Here is an 18,438-nt window from a genome sequence, read left to right as displayed (position 1 = left end):
GTGGCCAGCATCTTGGAAGTTGGATGATTCAGTGTGATACCTTGTGAGGAGTGTAGGGTGTACTGGGATGGATGACGGATGGTTATGAGTTCGGATAAGTAAAGAGGGGCGAGACCGTGGATACATAATGAAAATGAGCAGAAGTATCTTGTAGTGGATCCGTATACACAGATGCACAGATAGGAAGATGAGAGGATGAAGTCACATCCACAATCTACTCGCATCACGGAAGACCCTCGGGTGATTTATACACTCTACACTCAAACCAAGCCAACGATTTGTTTATACCATCCAGGGTGTGTTGATTGCCCCTTCTCTTTTCATTAAGACTGTGTCACAATTATACGTGAATCTAAAAGGACCTGGCCGTAGGACCAAACGCCAGCAAAGATCGGAGAAGGGGGTAGGGATTGGGCGAGTTTCCTCAGCTCGCTGCAGCCTGGCACGAATATTATGATTTTAATTGTATGCATTGCGACTGAGACGTTTGTTGATGTGTGATCGCAGCTACCCTTTTTATGTGAAAAGAAATCATACCTGCCCCTTTCCTTCCAGTTGTATGGTTGTGGCTGCTCGTGAGGAAACTGTTGTACGGACTTGATGTAACAATGTATAAACTACTAATGTATCAAATTGTACCTATGACAGCCATGTCAGGTGTACCAGACCCAGCATGAAAAAAAAAAGGATGGTAAAAAAGGAAGGTAGTAATACATGTATGAACCCCATTAATTCAACTTTAAATCCGCATTGCTGAGGTGGAAGAGAAAGCTCTTCATCAAACATTGCATATATATAAGCTATTATTTCTTTTTACCGTATTAAAATGTTTCCCCGAACTTTACGTGGATTCAGTAAATGCAGTATAATAAGGGTAACACTCCCTCAACCTGCTTAGCGTTTGATGAATACTGGACGACCGGTTCAAAAGGAAGAGACGTTGTTCAAGTTTTGGTTAAATTCATGTGCGTTCCTCTCTTCTCCTTTAATTTGGATGAGTGGGACAATTTGTCGTGATGTAGACGCTCTGCTGGAAAAAAAAAATCCCCGACCCGTCCTCGCTGTTCCCTTCACCCTGCAAATGAATTAACTGTCCTTCCTTGGATGTCAGTATGCACTTCACATTTACACCTGCCGTAAATCTTTACTAGACACGGACAAAAACTTGATTGATGTCCCTGTCAAAACGGACGATGTTTGCACCAGGCAACACCCAATTGCATGAACTACGTCTAATGTCCTACATCCCCCGTTGTCATAGTAACTTGAGAGGCGCGCTTTGCTTGTCCAACACCATTCTCGCCGCTGGCCACTATTTGTAGAGCACGAAATGGTGAATCAACACGCTGGAATCAAAAGGGTGATGTTGACGTTATATTCCAAGCATAACTTCTGGCAGAGTCCGAAATGTGCATTTCACCTTCCATCTCTTATTACAATGTTCTCACAACTACAGCGTGACGTCATAATGTGCTCCTTATTACGTGTGGTATCATGCAGCAGACATTCAGCTTAAAGCTTTCCAACTCAAGGATGAAAAGAAGAAAATATTATTTTAACATGCCATGGAGGAATGATGGAATTTCAATATTTTCCGTCCACTCTTATAATCTCTCCACAAGGTTCTCTTTTGTAAATTGAACGGTGGTTCGTCATCTTTAATGGGATACTTCGTTCTACTGTGAGGTAGCTGTGCAATCATTACGCATTATGACAGGTGTTTTTTGTCTGCATCACATCAAATCAAAATTTTAGACAACGCATCGCGCAATACAGTGAAAGAGATGAACAGCAAATAGCGATGAAGAAACAAAAATAATCACAGTTTAGATACGGAATACGAGAAAAGCAGTATACAGTAATGGCAGTTTGTTTTCCCCATTAAAGACTAGAATTCTCAAAGGCAGTGACGCGCTTTTCTCTTTGCTTGATTTCATCTCTCCGAGCTAATACACACCGTCCACGTTGTCAAAACTTCATAGGAATATTTAGCGCAAGAACATCATTCAACAATGGGTGGAATATACAATTTGAATATACTGAAATCGATGGTTAATGTTTCCGTTATATACATGGGCTGACTACATCTCTTTTGTGTTTCTTCAAAAACGTATATGTGGAATTAACGCTGCATATTCTCCTATACTGAAAAGGGAACAGAGGAGGTGGCAGGGAGGGGTAAGGAGGGGTAGAGGAGGAGGAGGAGGAGAGAGGATAAGGGGAGAGAGAAGGGGTTGGGATGTGAAAGAGATTTAGCGAGATGAGATGGCATATGGGAGGTCCCTTTGGATATCTTCTCTCCTCGATTTAATCTCATCTCATCGCAAAGATGCTCCTCAAAGGGAACACTTCAGTTGTCCCCCAAGACCGGGAACTATCGCCGTGTATACGGTCAAGCAAATCGACGACTCATCCACTTGTCATCATTGCGATGTCATCTTCTCTTTGTCGCCATGGTGACGAGTGAGCATGAGACCTCAGTGGAGGAAAAATAAACCGAGAATGTACCCCTCTCTTAAGTAATAGTAATAAAAAGGGAATGTGCTATATATTCCTATCCAATCCCAGGTCTACTAAACTCTATTGAAAAATTAACTTCATATTCTGTAAAAGCAAAAATGCTCTTAGCTATCTTTTTTTTCTGTGCACAATTTATAGTCATAACATGCTTGTCTTCTGGTGTAGATTTGAAGTTTGAGAACTGGTAGCTGATAGTCGATGGTTGAGTTTTATTGTGCACTTGGAATGCAGATGTACTTGCCACAAACCAGCTTTTGACGCAGGTAATGTTGTTGGACACTATCGCACAAAACATATTTATACAATATAGACACAAACTATACATTACACAAGAGATGTCATATTGTCAAATCAACGTACTACCTTTATGATTTATGCAATCATGTAATAATTGTTTTTTATTAATCATGGTGTAGTGTGACATGAAATTTTACTCTTTGTTTTGTTCCTTTGTAATTTAATTATGTTGTTTGATTCTCCACAACAATGTCATTGTATTTTGTTTTGACTTGAGATGCAGAATAAATGCAAACATAAAAACCCCAAGCAAATATGTGCATACATCACACAATACACTTAGCGATCACTTTCAGAACTATTTGCATGACATATTGCACAAAATTCTCAAAAAGGCAGGAAGAGATTAACAGGCCACAAAATGCAGGGTAGCCTCCGGGCAGCACCCGGGTAAGATTGTTCCCGGGTAAGATCGTGTCTGTGAAGACCAAACACGGTGGACAGCCTCCGGGTAGCCTCTGGGTAATCTCCGAGTAAATCTCACCCTGCGACCGGTCAGGGCAGACGCGAGGAAGCCTCCAGAGAACATCCGGAGAAGTTGTCGGTTAAGACACTCGCGAGGTAAATCTTACCCGGGAAGAAGCCAGATGACGTCATGTGACCAGCGCTGCCGACGCTACCATATAAATCCTGTTTAATCTCCCTATTACACACTGCTCGACTTCTGTGGGTTCAACGATATTGCAATACACTCGCGTTCTGGCTGTAAAATATGTTGCGGATTTTATGATCATACTATCTTTACTTTCTAGAAATATGCTTCAGAAAAGCGATATAAACTGCGTTGGCACGGTAAACGTATTTCAAGGAAAATCAATCATCCAAACGCCTGTGTAGATAATACATGCCTCTATCAGTACATGTTATACTTGCACAGTAACACACAATCGCGATGTATGCTGCTGCAATGACAGTGATGTGCATTATGCTGTCATTTCCAGCGTATCAGTAAGAACAAGCCAAAGATACAATGTACTCTAATGTCATCTATGAAATGTTACCCGGGTGAGTCTGTTAAGACGGAGTGTTAAAGCAATCGCTTTGTGGTTTTCAGAATCTCAAGACAGATATGGGGGGGGGGGTGGTGACTGAGAGGTACATTTTACACATCAAACACGTGACAATAATGTCATAACAAGGCTTGTTTTACACGACATGATAGGCAACCTATTATTTTTCTTTGTGGTGTTATAAAAGATATTTTGTATGTGATGTCGTTGTGTAGTAATAGACCAGTTCCCATTACACGATGGTTCTTAAGTGACCCCGATTTTAGACCATTGAAACTAAACAGTTGCAAAGGTTAATGATACCACCACTTTACGTGATCCGATTTACTTTCACTTAACCAAGTTCCCTTGAATGTTTAGTAATATTAGTTCACTGAGACGTAAAATGAAACTGTTAGACGCTGTCCATGACATTCGATCATTACAACTGCGTCTCATGTCGATTTTCTCAGATACCCTTGATCTTTTCGTGGGCAGAATGCAATAAATACGATCATGTGAAGTGTTATTGTGTAGTGTACTGTATTTATAAGAAAGATCAGGAGAATTGGCCTTGTCTGTGGTGTTTGAATTTAATCACGGAAACCACTGTAGCCATATACAGCCATGCAGCCGCCTGGATGCTGGGGTATGCAACCGCATTCGTTCGAGTTGTCTTGTTCCTTGTTACGCTTTCCTTTATTTATATGAATTCGCCCAGTACATCATAATGGCTTAGAACATCCGTTTTAACATTTGAGGGGTTTTTCCCACGTTTCGCAACAAGATCGATAGGCTATTGAATATCTATTTTTTCTCGGTAAGTTATGTAATAGGACTCACAAGCACATCTTTGTGGATTGGTGCATACTAAGCTTTACGTGATTAATGAGCACCTGTGATTGTGTGTATGTGTGTGGGGAAGGGGGTACTGTTTGGTGTGTATGTGTGTGTGTGTGTGTGTGTGTGTGTGTGTGTGTGTGTGTGTGTGTGTGTGTGTGTGTGTGTGTGTGTGTGTGTGTGTGTGTGTGTGTGTGTGTGTGTGTGCGTGTGTACTGCTTGTCTGTCTGCCAGTCCTTCTGTCTCTAGATCTATATACAATATGCCTGTACCTTAATGCTCTTTAAGGGTATAAGAATGACGTACACATGACTTCATATAGGCACCAATGTTTGTTCAAATGTGTCACTCTGTTTACGTCGCCAGCGGAGTCTGGAAGATCGAGAGCCGGAAATAATTCCACCTGTCGCCCAGAATGGATCTTAAATGATTTCTGGCCAATCAATTGTGTCCTTAACCTCCTCAATGTCGCAACCTCCGGTGAAAGTTATCTCAACAGCGGGCATATGAGGGACAATATACGGAATTTGTAGCGTAATAATGTCTTGGAGATAAAAGGAAATGGATGAGGGAGACATGGAGAGACAAAGAAAGAGGAGAAGGTACAATACATACGAAAGAGAGGGGGAAGAGAATAGAGGGATGGGGCGGGGAAGAGTGAAGAACCAGAGATGATGATGATGATGATAATAATAATAATAATAATAATAATAATAATAATAATAATAATAATAATAATAATAATAATAATGATAATAATAATGATAATAATAATTGTATTTATATGGCGCTTCATACTGAAGTTTCTAAGCGCACTTTTGTTACTCATACAAATAGACTAGAAAACACAATAACATTAACAAAATCAGCGTTAACAGGAACAAAAGAAGAAGAAAGAAAAGAAAAGAAAAATACATGTGATACAATGGTACAATAATTGATAACTGTGTGCGCCTCCAGAAAAAAAAAAGATTTTATATAATAAGTAAAGATGATGATAATTATGCTAACAATGATAAGAAGCAAAATAAGTTGACGGAAAAGAATGAGGAGAAGATGAGGGTGATGAAGAAGAAGGCGAGAATAGAAGAAGAAGAGGAAGAAGAAGAGGAGGATGAAGTTCTTCTTCCATTTTGTCTTCATTGAAGGAAGACTTATAGTGAAAGGGTGTTTTTAAGTACATTTGGGGCTGTGGAAAAACAAGAACAAGAAGTGTGGCGCGGAGGAGAGTGTTCGGCGGTATATACCGACATTTCGTTCAATGATTATTTTTAGAAATGTCTTCGCACACACTTAGCTATCACTTCGAGTTGTCTAGAAGACCATCATTGTCGTACAAGCTTGGCGAAGCGTGACCGGCGCCGGGATACCAATTTTGCTCTCGAAATATCGACGAAGAATTTAGCATGTCGCATGTTGATAATACATGTACTATGAAAAAAGAAAGAGGAGCTGTTGGCCTAGAAAGGCGCGAGAACACCGAAATCGGCGTATAATTATGTCTGGCACATACACTTTGTTAATGTTCTCTCTTTGTATGTGTGTTCACGTCTTTAGTTTGTTACTGTTATTGTTTGCCTTCGCATTCTTATCATAAAGCGCTCATCACTACTATTTCTATAGGGCCCTGTTGCGTAGAAGTTAAAATCAAACATAAATCAGAAAATCCAAGAAGTCTCTGAGCACTCAATTCTGATTGGCTGATTCCTGACTTAAGTTTGATTTTCTGACTTATGTTTGAGTGCACTGTGGGGCACTGTGGCGTAGTGGATAAGACTCCCAACGGTTCGAATCCCGCCCATTGCTTACGTCCTCGGACAAGATGTTTATACCCACAATGTTCCTCTCAACCCAGGTGTATGAATGGGTACCTGGCAAAGCTAGGGTAATAATGGCAGGGCCCTCTGGTAGAGCAGTGGCAACACTGAAGAGGCTACCCTGGATAAATAAGACCGTATCATTATTATTATCTATTTGTTTATTTATTATTTATGCACGCTTTATGCAGGAGGGCTCTGACTATCAAGAGGGTATACTATTTACGTATGGTGTAAATTATGGAGAAACATGAGATTTGACTCACTTATCACTTCTGTAAAAAAAAAAATCCAGTTTGCATGCACTAGGTGTTGCTATGTTAGGCGAGCCTCAGACAATCTTTTTGGGTTGTCAGAACAACATACCTTGTCAGTACCGGAAGTATATAATTCGCATATTTTCATCAAACTGCTTCTATCACTTTTTCTTTCTCTCACAAAGCGTTTCAAGATATCGAGAATTACGATAAACTGCACGTCTGCTTGGCTTTTAACGATAAGATTGCTTAAATTTGATACGCAGATGCTGGTAAGAAAACGATACATGAACATTATCCATATGTTTCGTCTTCTTATATTACTGCACGTGTATTTCTGACAGTCACGAATAAAAATGTGGTGCTAATGCTACAGGGACCAATCATTCCACAACATCAAAGATATTCCTTCATCCCCATTGCAATTGAATAGAATGGTGCGTATACTTTCTTTTCTTTTTTTCTTTTTGCAGACTGAATTTTTGACAGGTTGACCTGAGCGCGAAAATAGATAAAACATAATGTCAAATGTCAAACTATAAGCGTGTCTTCCCACATCCACCTATCAATAACATCATCGAATTTAAAAGTCAGGATGCGGAAAAGACGAAGTAAAATTCTGCTAAACAAATGTTTCTCTTGTGGCAGTCGATCACGCAAGGTGCCTACACTGTGAATCACATCCGCTTTCACCACGCGAGTGAACTTTGATCGGAGAGACGATCAGATGTAAAAATCCACACTATGAAGTTGACGATGGCTCACAAGGCAGAGGTAACAACGTGGATAACATCCCACACCTTGCTAACTAGCATGTTCGAGTATAAATGCATTTAATCTATTAATGTCACTTCTATATTTCTTGTTTTCTAGGTTTTTAATTGAAAAAAAAAGAATGTTGTGTCTTTATTCGTCTATTTAACTACTGTCTGTCTTGATTGACTATACATTGATCTGATTGATTATTTGTCGGTATGCTTTATAATTCCATCAATTTAAGCAATATCATCAAAGATAATACTCAGTTTATGGTTACTTTGTACGATTTCAACAATTTAACTACACATTGGGCACCTGGTTCACTCATTTCCATCATTTCAAGTCAAACATGCCTTTCTGTCTGTAACCAATTATGATTCGGCTCTAAAATCATAATTACAAGGGGATGGGCAGAACGAATATCTCTAAGATGCCTAAAGAATACCTGACACCCTTGCCTGAAGTAGATGGGTGATTGTTTCTCTTATAGGGTCTAGTCGAGACGTTTTATCATTGATGACTACAAACTCATCTTCAGTCATCAAGACATAATAAGAAGAGAGATTTTTTTTTTGTCTTCTCGTTTAGGCTATTAGCGATCTTTAGATCTGCGACGCGAAGGCTAAAACGACGTAGCCTCCAGGGTAAGATAATCACGACAATGGGAACAGCTGTCTTGATCGCGCATGTGCAGAACTCCATTTTGGCCTAACTAACGTCGTCTTAGCGTTCGCGTCACAGATCTACAGCTCACTATTGCTACAGGAGCAAGACAACTTAACGTGAGTGAAGAAAAGCAGAAGGAATCTAGTTATGGCCTTTTGCAGAGGGATATACATGTATTTGATGGAGGATGACAAGATTGAGTAGTGTGGCAGACTTGCACACTATTGACACAAGCGAAGACATTCATGCACGAGAACACGATTTCCATACGGATCTATTCGGCTAATATAATTCGTCATATTGCAAAATGCTTGAATGACCATTACACGTCTAAGGTCAGCTATACTCGGTGGTTCTTTCAGGTTCGCTGAAACGTGGGAGATAGGAGCGAAAAAAGCTGTAAAAACACTGACGTCCGGTCAACCTCAGCTGCTTAGTATCCGAACCCGACTACGGCGAGCAAATGCAAATACGAACAGACAGTGCAAACTTGAAGGACAAGTCCACCTTCATAGACATGTGGATTGAGTAAATGAAGCAATAGTAGTAGAACACATCGGTGAAAGTTTGGGGAAAGTCGGACAATCAGCTCAAAAGTTATGAATTTTTAAAGTATCTGCGCAGTCACTGCTGGATGAGAAGACTACTAGGAAAACAGCGTATGATGATGTCACATGCGGAGAACGATATAAGGAAAATAGAAATAGAATTTCACAAAACTTGACTTTTTGAATAAAGTGCACATTTTTTCGACTTGTTACTGATGCATGTTAGGGGTAATACTATTCCCCCTGCCTTCTGAAAGAGAGAAGTCAAGTGTTCTTTTGTTATGTGAGAAATGTGGGAATATGTTGAATTTTCTTTGTACTTTCTTTATATCGTTGTACACATTTATGGCATCACAAGCTATAGTAGTCTTCTCATAAAGCTGTAACTGAGCAGAAACTTCGAAGATTCATAACTTTTGAACGGATTGTCAGATTTTCCTCAGACTCTCTTTGATGTATTCTACTAATATTGCTGCATTCACTCAACTCACATGTATGTCAAGGTGGAATTGTCCTTTAACATTGAGGACTGCTAGTAGCGAGGGAAATGCACATCGCTCTATACCTTGTATACACTGCACATTGTAAAAGTGAAATGAGAATGATAAGATCGCAAAGGAAATACATTTGTACCACAACAGCTTTACTGATAACGAACTGCCTTTCTTGATATTGCATTGGTTATGATCGGTAGGGAAAAGCTGAAGAAGTATAAAGGACTGATAAAACACACCATTTTGCCACATTTATGATCTAAAACCGACTGTATTAACCATAAGTTTCCTCTCGAACGATTCTTGAAAGGCACCATCGCATCTTCTGGACCAGAAATTCATTTGCTGAATGACGACGCATTATCATTGACACTCTTATGCAAATTGCGCCGTGAATGCTGTCGGTTTTTTTTTTCTTCTGTATTCTCCATTTCTATTTTTCATAAGATCTGGAGTTGCGCGCTGAAAGCAAATCGATCGTTTATCATAACAAACTCTCAGTGAGCGACATGAACACTGCGAGAAACTGGTCTTGTAAATCACTTTCGAACCCGTTCATCCCAGCTGAAACCAAGCAACATCAGTCGGAAACAAGACCTTACTAGGGCTTCAGAAATAAAAGGCTAGAGCTCGTCAGAGTGTGGAGTCTGTTATGTCATTACCCTCCTTGTCCATCTCTTTTATCGGCCATTTGGAAATCCTGGTATTGATATCCAAGCAACATGCTATAATCGAGCTTAGGTAGCACTGTCAGTGCATCGCAGTCAACTTTTTTTAATAGGGACTTCGCCAGTCGTTTTCGTGAGCTATTATAGAACCATGCGATTAGTTTGACAAGTCGAACTGCCTGGCGATATACATCACGCCTGCACTGTTTCCGTCTGTTGCAGTGAGTACTTCTTTAACACAGGGTATCCCTAATAGAACACCAATCACTGTAAAAACATCGGTGTTAGATTTAGCACCACGGGTGTTAAATCTAACACCGATCAAACTTCAATAAAGGACCACACCCACAGGTGTTAAAAATGCACTGTGATGGTGTTGAAAAGTGTTCACCTGACACTTCGTGGTGTTAATTTGACACTGTACCTGGTGTTATTTTCACACTGTACTGGTGTTAATTCAAAAATGACACCACATGGTGTTGATTTGATATTTGTTGGTGTTAATATCAATGGTTTAACACCCGTCCAGCTTCAATAAGAGACCACACCAGCTGGTGTTACTGTGGTGTAAATTTATTTTCACATTTTTTCAAAAATCTAGGCCTAGTATTTTAATGTAAAATTCTTGATTGTCTTGTTTAAATTAAAAATCAACAAGAAATGCAGTTACTAAGAAACTCTTCAAAAAAAAAACAGTTTAAAATTTGGAAATGACACCCGTAGGTGTTAATTTAACACCATAAATGAGCACCGAAAATTTAACACCAGCTCGGTGTTCACTATTTAACACCGGACTTTTTGCAGTGATCTTTCAATGCGGATTTGGTTGCCATGCTCCTCCTCCTCCTCCTCCTATTCTTCTTCTTCTTCTTCTTCTTCTTCTTCTTCTTCTTCTTCTTCTTCTTCTTTTTCTCGTCTTCTTCATTCCCTCATTCCTTTTCCTCCTTGTAAGCCTTACGAGGCTTGATACGCTAATAGGAACTAACGAGACAGGATTACACCTGTACTAAACAGAAGACAACAAAATAAAATAGATAAAACTCCTCACTTGACACTGTCTTAACAAGAAGGTGAAAACACGTAATCGAGTGCTGAAGTCAAATTACCTGATTCGTATAATGTTTATATATATATATATATATATATATATATATATATATATATATATATAAATAAGATATTACTCACGATGAAATATTGATGCGTTTCTACATCAATTGATCATCCTATAATATGCAAGCAGTTATGTTTGATATGTTGGAGAGCAGCAATGTAGGAAATCAATAAGGATTATATTAGATGGCATAGAAAGCTAACAAATTGATACAAGCTGGGCAGTGCTGCGTTTTGTTTTGTTTTACTATATAGGAAAGACTAACCCAAGGTAGAAGGATAAACTCGAGTGAAGTACACTGTGTTAGGTGAAGTTGATATTTTCCTTTTCTTACTTTTAAAACCCAACCATTGATACCCGGTGCATCAAAGTTTGAATTTCTTGTGTACATAAAAATTGTCACAATCATTGTAGATAGACCCATACATCCTTGAAATCCCACTTATTAGTACATCAGTCTCTTTAGCTACAGAATGTGACATCTGTGTGGCTGTAGTCACACTCCTTGTCAAGTTCGACAAGTCTCTAGAGATGAATGGTCGACTCACTCGTGCATATACTGACTGACAACGCGAAAGCACACATCCGTGATAGAAACACACCACGCGGAAGAGTGGTTAGCCATTCACGACAGGATTGACGCCAGGGAGCTCGTGTTTATGTTTGAGTACATCGTCTTTTCCCAATTACATGTGTATAGTTCAGGCATGGAGCTACTAGTAGCTCCATGGTTAAGGTCACTCACGCCATCGTATGTGTTTATCATGATGAATGAACGCACAACCGCGGGGCGTTGGGTCCCGCGTGCGCTGCTCGTCTGCGTTTTGATTCCAGCTAATTAGGCATGGCTACATGCAGGGCGTCTTGTCCTCATACCAGCTCAACATGTGCGCCTTCCATTCCAGCCCGCGCGTGCAAGATCGATACAGCTTTTTGAAACGGATCCATCTCACCGAAGAGTTTTTGCGGATCAGGAGTTCGACACAAAAGGTGTCAACGTAATGATGGGTTTTAGGGGTTCGCTGTGGCGGAATGGAATTGGGGATCATTCTATCGCTTCGATCACTTTCAGTAACCACACTGAAGATGAAGGAGAAGCAGATGAGGAACGTTGGGGACAAAGCTTAGGCCTCTACCAAAAGGACATGATTATAAGTTATAAAAACAATTATATCGCTTCGATCATTCACAGTAACTACACCGAAGACTACGAAGAAGGTTATGCAGGGCGAAGGAAAAAGAGACAAATCATACCAAACGGAAAAGGAAAAAAATAGGTTGAAAATAAGTATACACGTATTGGTATATTTCACACACATATCACACACATGGACATAGACACACACACACACACACACACACACACACACACACACACACACACACACACACACACATATATATATATATATATATATATACAAACAAACATTTAGATAATAATACTAGTATAAACACTAGAAGTAACAGTATATGACAAGTTTGTATATAAAACTTGTTGGTATATTGCGTAAAGTAGGCAGGCAGTAGTCTTTGTCATCGCACTTTTTGCAACAACAATAATTAAAGAAACTGGGAAATACGAAAAGCCAGTGTAACTAGAGTAGAAGACGCCACGAGGTGGTAAAGATAAAGGAGCAGAGAAGATGAAATATACCGACGCGTTTCCTCGTGCCTTCATAATATACTAAAATGCACATGTGACTATACATTCACCCAGACTCGCGCTGGTTATGGTCCCAGCGATATCAATTATCTACGTTCCACTTGGTGTGAAAAGTCGATCTTGAAATTGATCCACTAGTAGAAACTCGGCAAACGCAGCATAAACAGTATCTTTTCAGGAATAAACTTCTTCCCTGCAATTATAGAGACTGATTAGGCCTAAAGGGTCGATACGCCAGTGTTATAGAGTATAGTGATGCAGCAGGTGGGTATATGTGGTCATTGGTCCATGAAGAACCAAAGTGATATACAACAACGCGCCCCTTCTTGCTGAAAACTCTTTCCTCAAAGGCAGTTGTTCTCTCCTTTTCTTTTAACACATTAAAGGAGACCTCCAGGTGATTTTCAGATTTTTACATTCGAACAACTATAAATTATTTATACTGAGGACAGAATTTCAGAATTTGTGATCATTGGGATAAAGAATAAGAATATTTTCAAAATTTAGAACAAATTGCAGTGAACAAGGATGATGACATGGCAGAGTCACCATAAGAATGCATGAGTTGGGGCTCAAGGAAGCAGAACAAAAGATGAAGGTATGCATAGATTATACACAGCTGAACTCGCAAGCAAGCGGTATTCTAATTGAATGAAACTGCTACATTTCTGAAATATGTGAACCTCCTATGCCATCATCCTTGTTCAGTGTAATTTGTTTAAGATTTTTCAAAGTATTGTTTTTCTGCTCAAGAACCACAATAAATTCCACAAATCTATACATGGAGTTGTCAGTTTATGTATTACATGATGTGAAATTATGAAAATCGTCTGGAATGTCCCTTTAAGATAAAATTATCACGAAAATATCTCTAATGTTCACATACTGATCGTATGTTCAAGAAGACCCACTTGTCTCAACCTGGTGAAATCATAAAGTAAGTTTGAAGTTTTCTTCTATTCTCAACAGAATTTAATCAGCAAATATGGTAAAATCATTCATAAAGATTACGCATGTGCATGGTAGTACATCAGGCAAAACAATGTCGAACCTATAAAATCATGTCTACAACTAATGGTGACCCTCATTGCATTCAATAGATTCAATAATTGTGTGCTTTTATACATCACTAGTTGATATACATCTTGCTGGTGCGCTTTATTTATTCCTTGTTAATTGTTAGCATAATTATGATGCCATATAAAGTATACTTAAGTTGTGGTGGAGTGTATTATTCTAGAAGAATATTGTTTACACTTTGAAGTGGGAACTTATCCAAGAATCCAGCAAATTACAGGAAACGGTGAGCAACCATGCGTTATATTCCAAACATTCAATATGTTCGTGCGCAAGTGTACATGATGACAAACCAGCGCGTATATCTACGCAAGAACATGAAATTATTCATGCAGATTAAAAAGGATAATTAATAGATTGTAATGTAAACAAAAAACTACTTACTTTCCAAGTTCCTCTTTCAGCGTGTACAACTCTTCCGGTTTGACACTCTTCTCGATTTTAAAGGAGTTTCCTGGATTGGGGAAAATAGAAACAACACAAGCATGATAAAAAGACACTGACGTATACTAGACTACAGGAAGTTATTAAAACGATAGCATTAGCGGGTCACAATAGTTAAAGGGAAATATACCCCATACAGGTAAACACACACACACACACACATATACATACATACATACATACTGCATATTATAATATATGTACGTATGGATGGATGGATGGATGGGTGTGTCGTGGTGTATATGGAATCATACGGGACATTGAAAATATCTATTCACGTTGGCCACAGCACCAAATTTGCCTGCACTTGTCTTATGTAACACTTGTCTATAGCGATCATATGACCTGTTTTACATGAGTGGTCGCTTTAGACAGGTTTGTCTGTGTGGATTCAGTGTCATTGCATGAAACTTAGTAGAACACATTAGCACATACATGTAGATACATTAGCAAACAGGGTGACTAAACTGCGCTCTCTCTCTTCTCTCTCGGAGTATCATTTTCACACTGATTTCACAATACCACACATTATTCATGGAACAATCGCGACAACAATCTTTGACCTGTTGAAGCCATATTTCATTTTACATTTCCTGAAATCAGACATTTATGGGATGAGGAAGAGACTGTTACGGTATCAAGCACAAAGTGTGGTAGGAGAGGTACCTATACTGAGGACAAGAAACGGAAAATGAACAGAAAACATTCCGACTTGATGTGGTCTTACGAATCGGAAAGCAACATTCATTATCATGTGGTTGCAAGAAATGCAATTTGTGTGTGTGTGTGTGTGTGTGTGTGTGTGTGTGTGTGTGTGTGTGTGTGTGTGTGTGTGTGTGTGTGTGTGTGTTTGTGTGTGCGTTGACTTTGCGGGAAAAAGAAAACACAAAAACCGGAAACTGAACAAACAGAAGCTCTATAGTCTGAGCACGGCTTGGTGAATTCGCTCTGATTTAGTTTACACCATCTAAGTAACTTGCTCGAGAGAATCTATGACATCGTTAGCGCCTTAACACTTAAAGGGAACGTACACTTTTGGTTGAGACCTAATTTCAGGTTTCTAACATTTTTAGGTGAGATAATGAGAAACCTCTTATGAAATATGAAAGAGCATGTAATTCTAGAAGGAATTCAACGTTTATTTGATGAAAATTGGTTTTGAAATGGCTGAGATATCCAAAAAAGAGCGATTCTAATAAAGTGTGGGACCCACACTTTCTTACGATTGCTTTGTTTTACTTTGTTTTTGGATGTTTTAGTAATTCCAAACCCGATTTTCATCAAATAAACTTTGTATTCCCCTTAAAATGGTATGCTCTGTACTATATCGTAAGTGTTTTCTTGGTAGCTCACAAAAAGTTAAAAGCCCAATTCTCATCTCCACCGATACTGTACTATCCCTTTAACCCTTTCCGTGTCAGCGAGTCGACTGTGCAACAAATTTCACACACATTCCTATGGACAATAAATTGATGTGGATGCAAAGGCTTAAACAACCGTCACACAGCAACAAGGTTCATATCGAGGCTAAGCATGTGTACAAGTAGAAGTAGGTTAGTACAAAAGTACTAGAAGTAGCAGAAGAGGTAGAACTGTAGACGTAGACGTAGCAGTAGTAGAGAAGTATAGTAGAAATTGCAGTAGTAGTAGTAGTAGTAGCAGTATAGTAGTAGTAGTAGTAGTAGTAGTAGTAGTAGTAGTAGTAGTAGTAGTAGTAGTAGCAGTAGTAGTAGGTAGTAGTAGTAGTAGTAGCTGCAGCAGCAGCAACAGTAGCAGTAGGTAGTACTAGTAGTAATAGTTGTAGTAGAGATAGCGGTAGTAGTAGAAGTAGCAGTAGTCTGAGAGCCATTTAACCCTTTCAAACCAATAAAAAGAAAATCATTGACATACATGTATATTGTAGTATACTGTATATTCGTCAGTGACAAAGAAATGGAAGTATGGATGCAAGGCAACGTGCTATGCTAGCGGTTAAAAGACAAATCATTTCCCTACCGCTGCTCTTAGAAATCCGTCTTACACTGCTCGGCATCCTTGCTCCGCTACCTGCTTACTCAACTTTTGACGAAAGTGTGACCTGATGCCTTCTAGCTCGTTTTCCCCGTCGCATACACAAGACCAACAATACGGACTTCTCCTTTCACTAAGCATGGATACTTTACAGACAAGACTGCAAACACAACGTTTCGAGAGGCCGAGCTCTCGTCTTAACTGTCAATGTCAAATATTTGTTGGAAGGATCACGGAAGGTGCTTAAATACCTCTCATCCCTGGTAGGAAAAAAAAAAAGACAGCACTCCGTTTCCTCTGAACGGGTGGTATACGATACTTTCCGTCTGGGATTAGTAGCCAACGCGGTAAATAAGGAAACTATACCGAGAAAAGTACAAGCAGACACTGGCAAACAAACTTGTCAACATGAAACGAAAAAAAAAAGAGAAGAAGACAGTATTTTTTAGTCCTCTTTATCAGACCTGAAGGGCTGTACCGATGAATAGTATGTAAGGTATAGTTTTATGTATGCTTGGTTGTTGTTGTTGTTGTTCATTGTTGTTCATTTTCCATCTGTGAAGATGGCTGGATAACCCATAAGGTTTATAACATTAGTAAGGAGTTTGCATGTAAGTTTGATAAGGCTTGTAACACTGTAGGCATACACAGTGTGCTCAGCAGTAAGGAACTGTGTGTCACAATAGAATAAATAAAACCCAACTGAACAGGCTTTGGATTAAAAATATAGCACTAGGATTAAGAATATAATACAGGGCACAGCATGTATAGCCCTATCTCTACTTCCCAAGTGAGTCACTCTTTTATATTAAAGCAGTATATTGTTCACATGTAACATATGGTATAGCTATTAATTAACATGCCTGTAGTCACAGTAACCAGAATGATAAGCATAAACAGAGATAGGCCTACAGTATAGGAGAACAGAGTCAGTCTTGATTCCCACCTCCTTCAGGTGAGGACCTCAGATCTGCTGAAAAATCCCAGCCATCCCCTACGTTGGGTTATGGCTTTTGTAATGGGTTGTACCGCACTGTACTGGACTTGATATTGTGAATGTGCTTTCATGCTCGAAACATCTTGTGCTAAATAAACCCGCTGGTGGACTTCAAATGAATGTGTAATGCTTCATTATTGAACTGCTGTTGTAAACACTCTACCACGGTACATCCAAATTATTGAGTGTTACATTGATGGCAGCGGTTAAATTTGGAGCCATCTTCTACCGCTCGGGACTTCGCCATTGATTCTGATTTGCGCTCACTTTCTGATGCTTGACATCTACAGCTGAACCTTGCTACTTAATTGGCATAACTGCAGCAGGATTGTGTGCTGTATTTTATTTTATTTTTTTTTTTTTGCTATTACTGCCATCATCTTTCCTAAAGGCTCCTGCTCCTATGACGGAACGCTTTCACTTTTAAGACTGCCTCCTGTTTGTATTTGCTGAAAGATTCATCGTCTCCTGAAGTATACAAGTACGCATTTTAAAGGTCCTATTTACCTTTAGGAGCAGTGATTCAAAAAATGTTCAAGATATCACATATCATGCATCGACATAACATCGATTATACGGATTCAAATTTTTACAGTGGTCGTTTCTCTCCCAAACTCACATTTTAGAACTATTTTAAAGCACTAATACTCGGTTTTTGTTTCATCTGCAAATGGTAAATTATGACTTTAAGCTATATCGAGAAAAGTATAAGCAGACACCGGCAAACAAACTTGTCAACATGAAACGAAAAAAAAAGAAAGAAGTATTTGTCGGTCCTCTTCATCAGACCTGAAGGGCTGAACGGATGAATGATACTTGGCGACAGTTAGAGCAAAACGAGTAAGGACCATGAAGATTGTAGTGATGATCGGAAAGTGCAAGATTAACATTACATCATTAACACTCACAATCTTTTCGAGAATCATGAGCAATCTTAAACAGAGAACGCTGCTAACTTTTATTTGTGAACACTCGAAAACGTTTTTTTTTTTTTTTAAATACATTTTTTTGTGCGAACCATGTTTAAATTGACGTACAATTTCGCTGGCGACATCAAGGGGAATTTTCGTTATTGTCAAAGTACCAAATTTACCAGCAAACGAGAAAATACTGAAAATTTCAGCTCGTACAGCTCTGCGATAAAAGAAAAACTAAGGAAGGTAGTGATACCTTCCAGGTATAACACTAAACATACCTAATCTCTCTCGAAGGTCATTTTTGTGAAGGTGTTTTTCCCGAGAACTCATCAATTGCCATGAAATTCTGAAGGACACC

General features: G+C 39.1%; 1 protein-coding gene across 1 annotated transcript in view; it reads right to left on the bottom strand.

Annotated features, from left to right (window-relative positions):
* The window catches only part of LOC139728604 (uncharacterized), a 151,705-nt gene that overhangs the window by 73,200 nt on the left and 60,067 nt on the right, over window positions 1–18,438 (bottom strand). The window contains exon 2 of the mRNA XM_071639548.1: window positions 14,097–14,166. Coding sequence (XP_071495649.1) covers window positions 14,097–14,166 — 70 coding nt within the window. The remainder of the gene's footprint in view (window positions 1–14,096; window positions 14,167–18,438) is intronic.

The sequence above is a fragment of the Diadema antillarum genome, unplaced genomic scaffold, assembly GCF_040938485.1.
Source record: "Diadema antillarum isolate AM-2024a unplaced genomic scaffold, OU_Dant_1.0 scf00000019, whole genome shotgun sequence".
In the NCBI taxonomy this organism is placed as follows: domain Eukaryota; kingdom Metazoa; phylum Echinodermata; class Echinoidea; order Diadematoida; family Diadematidae; genus Diadema; species Diadema antillarum.
This window is presented reverse-complemented; position numbering and strand designations above follow the sequence as displayed.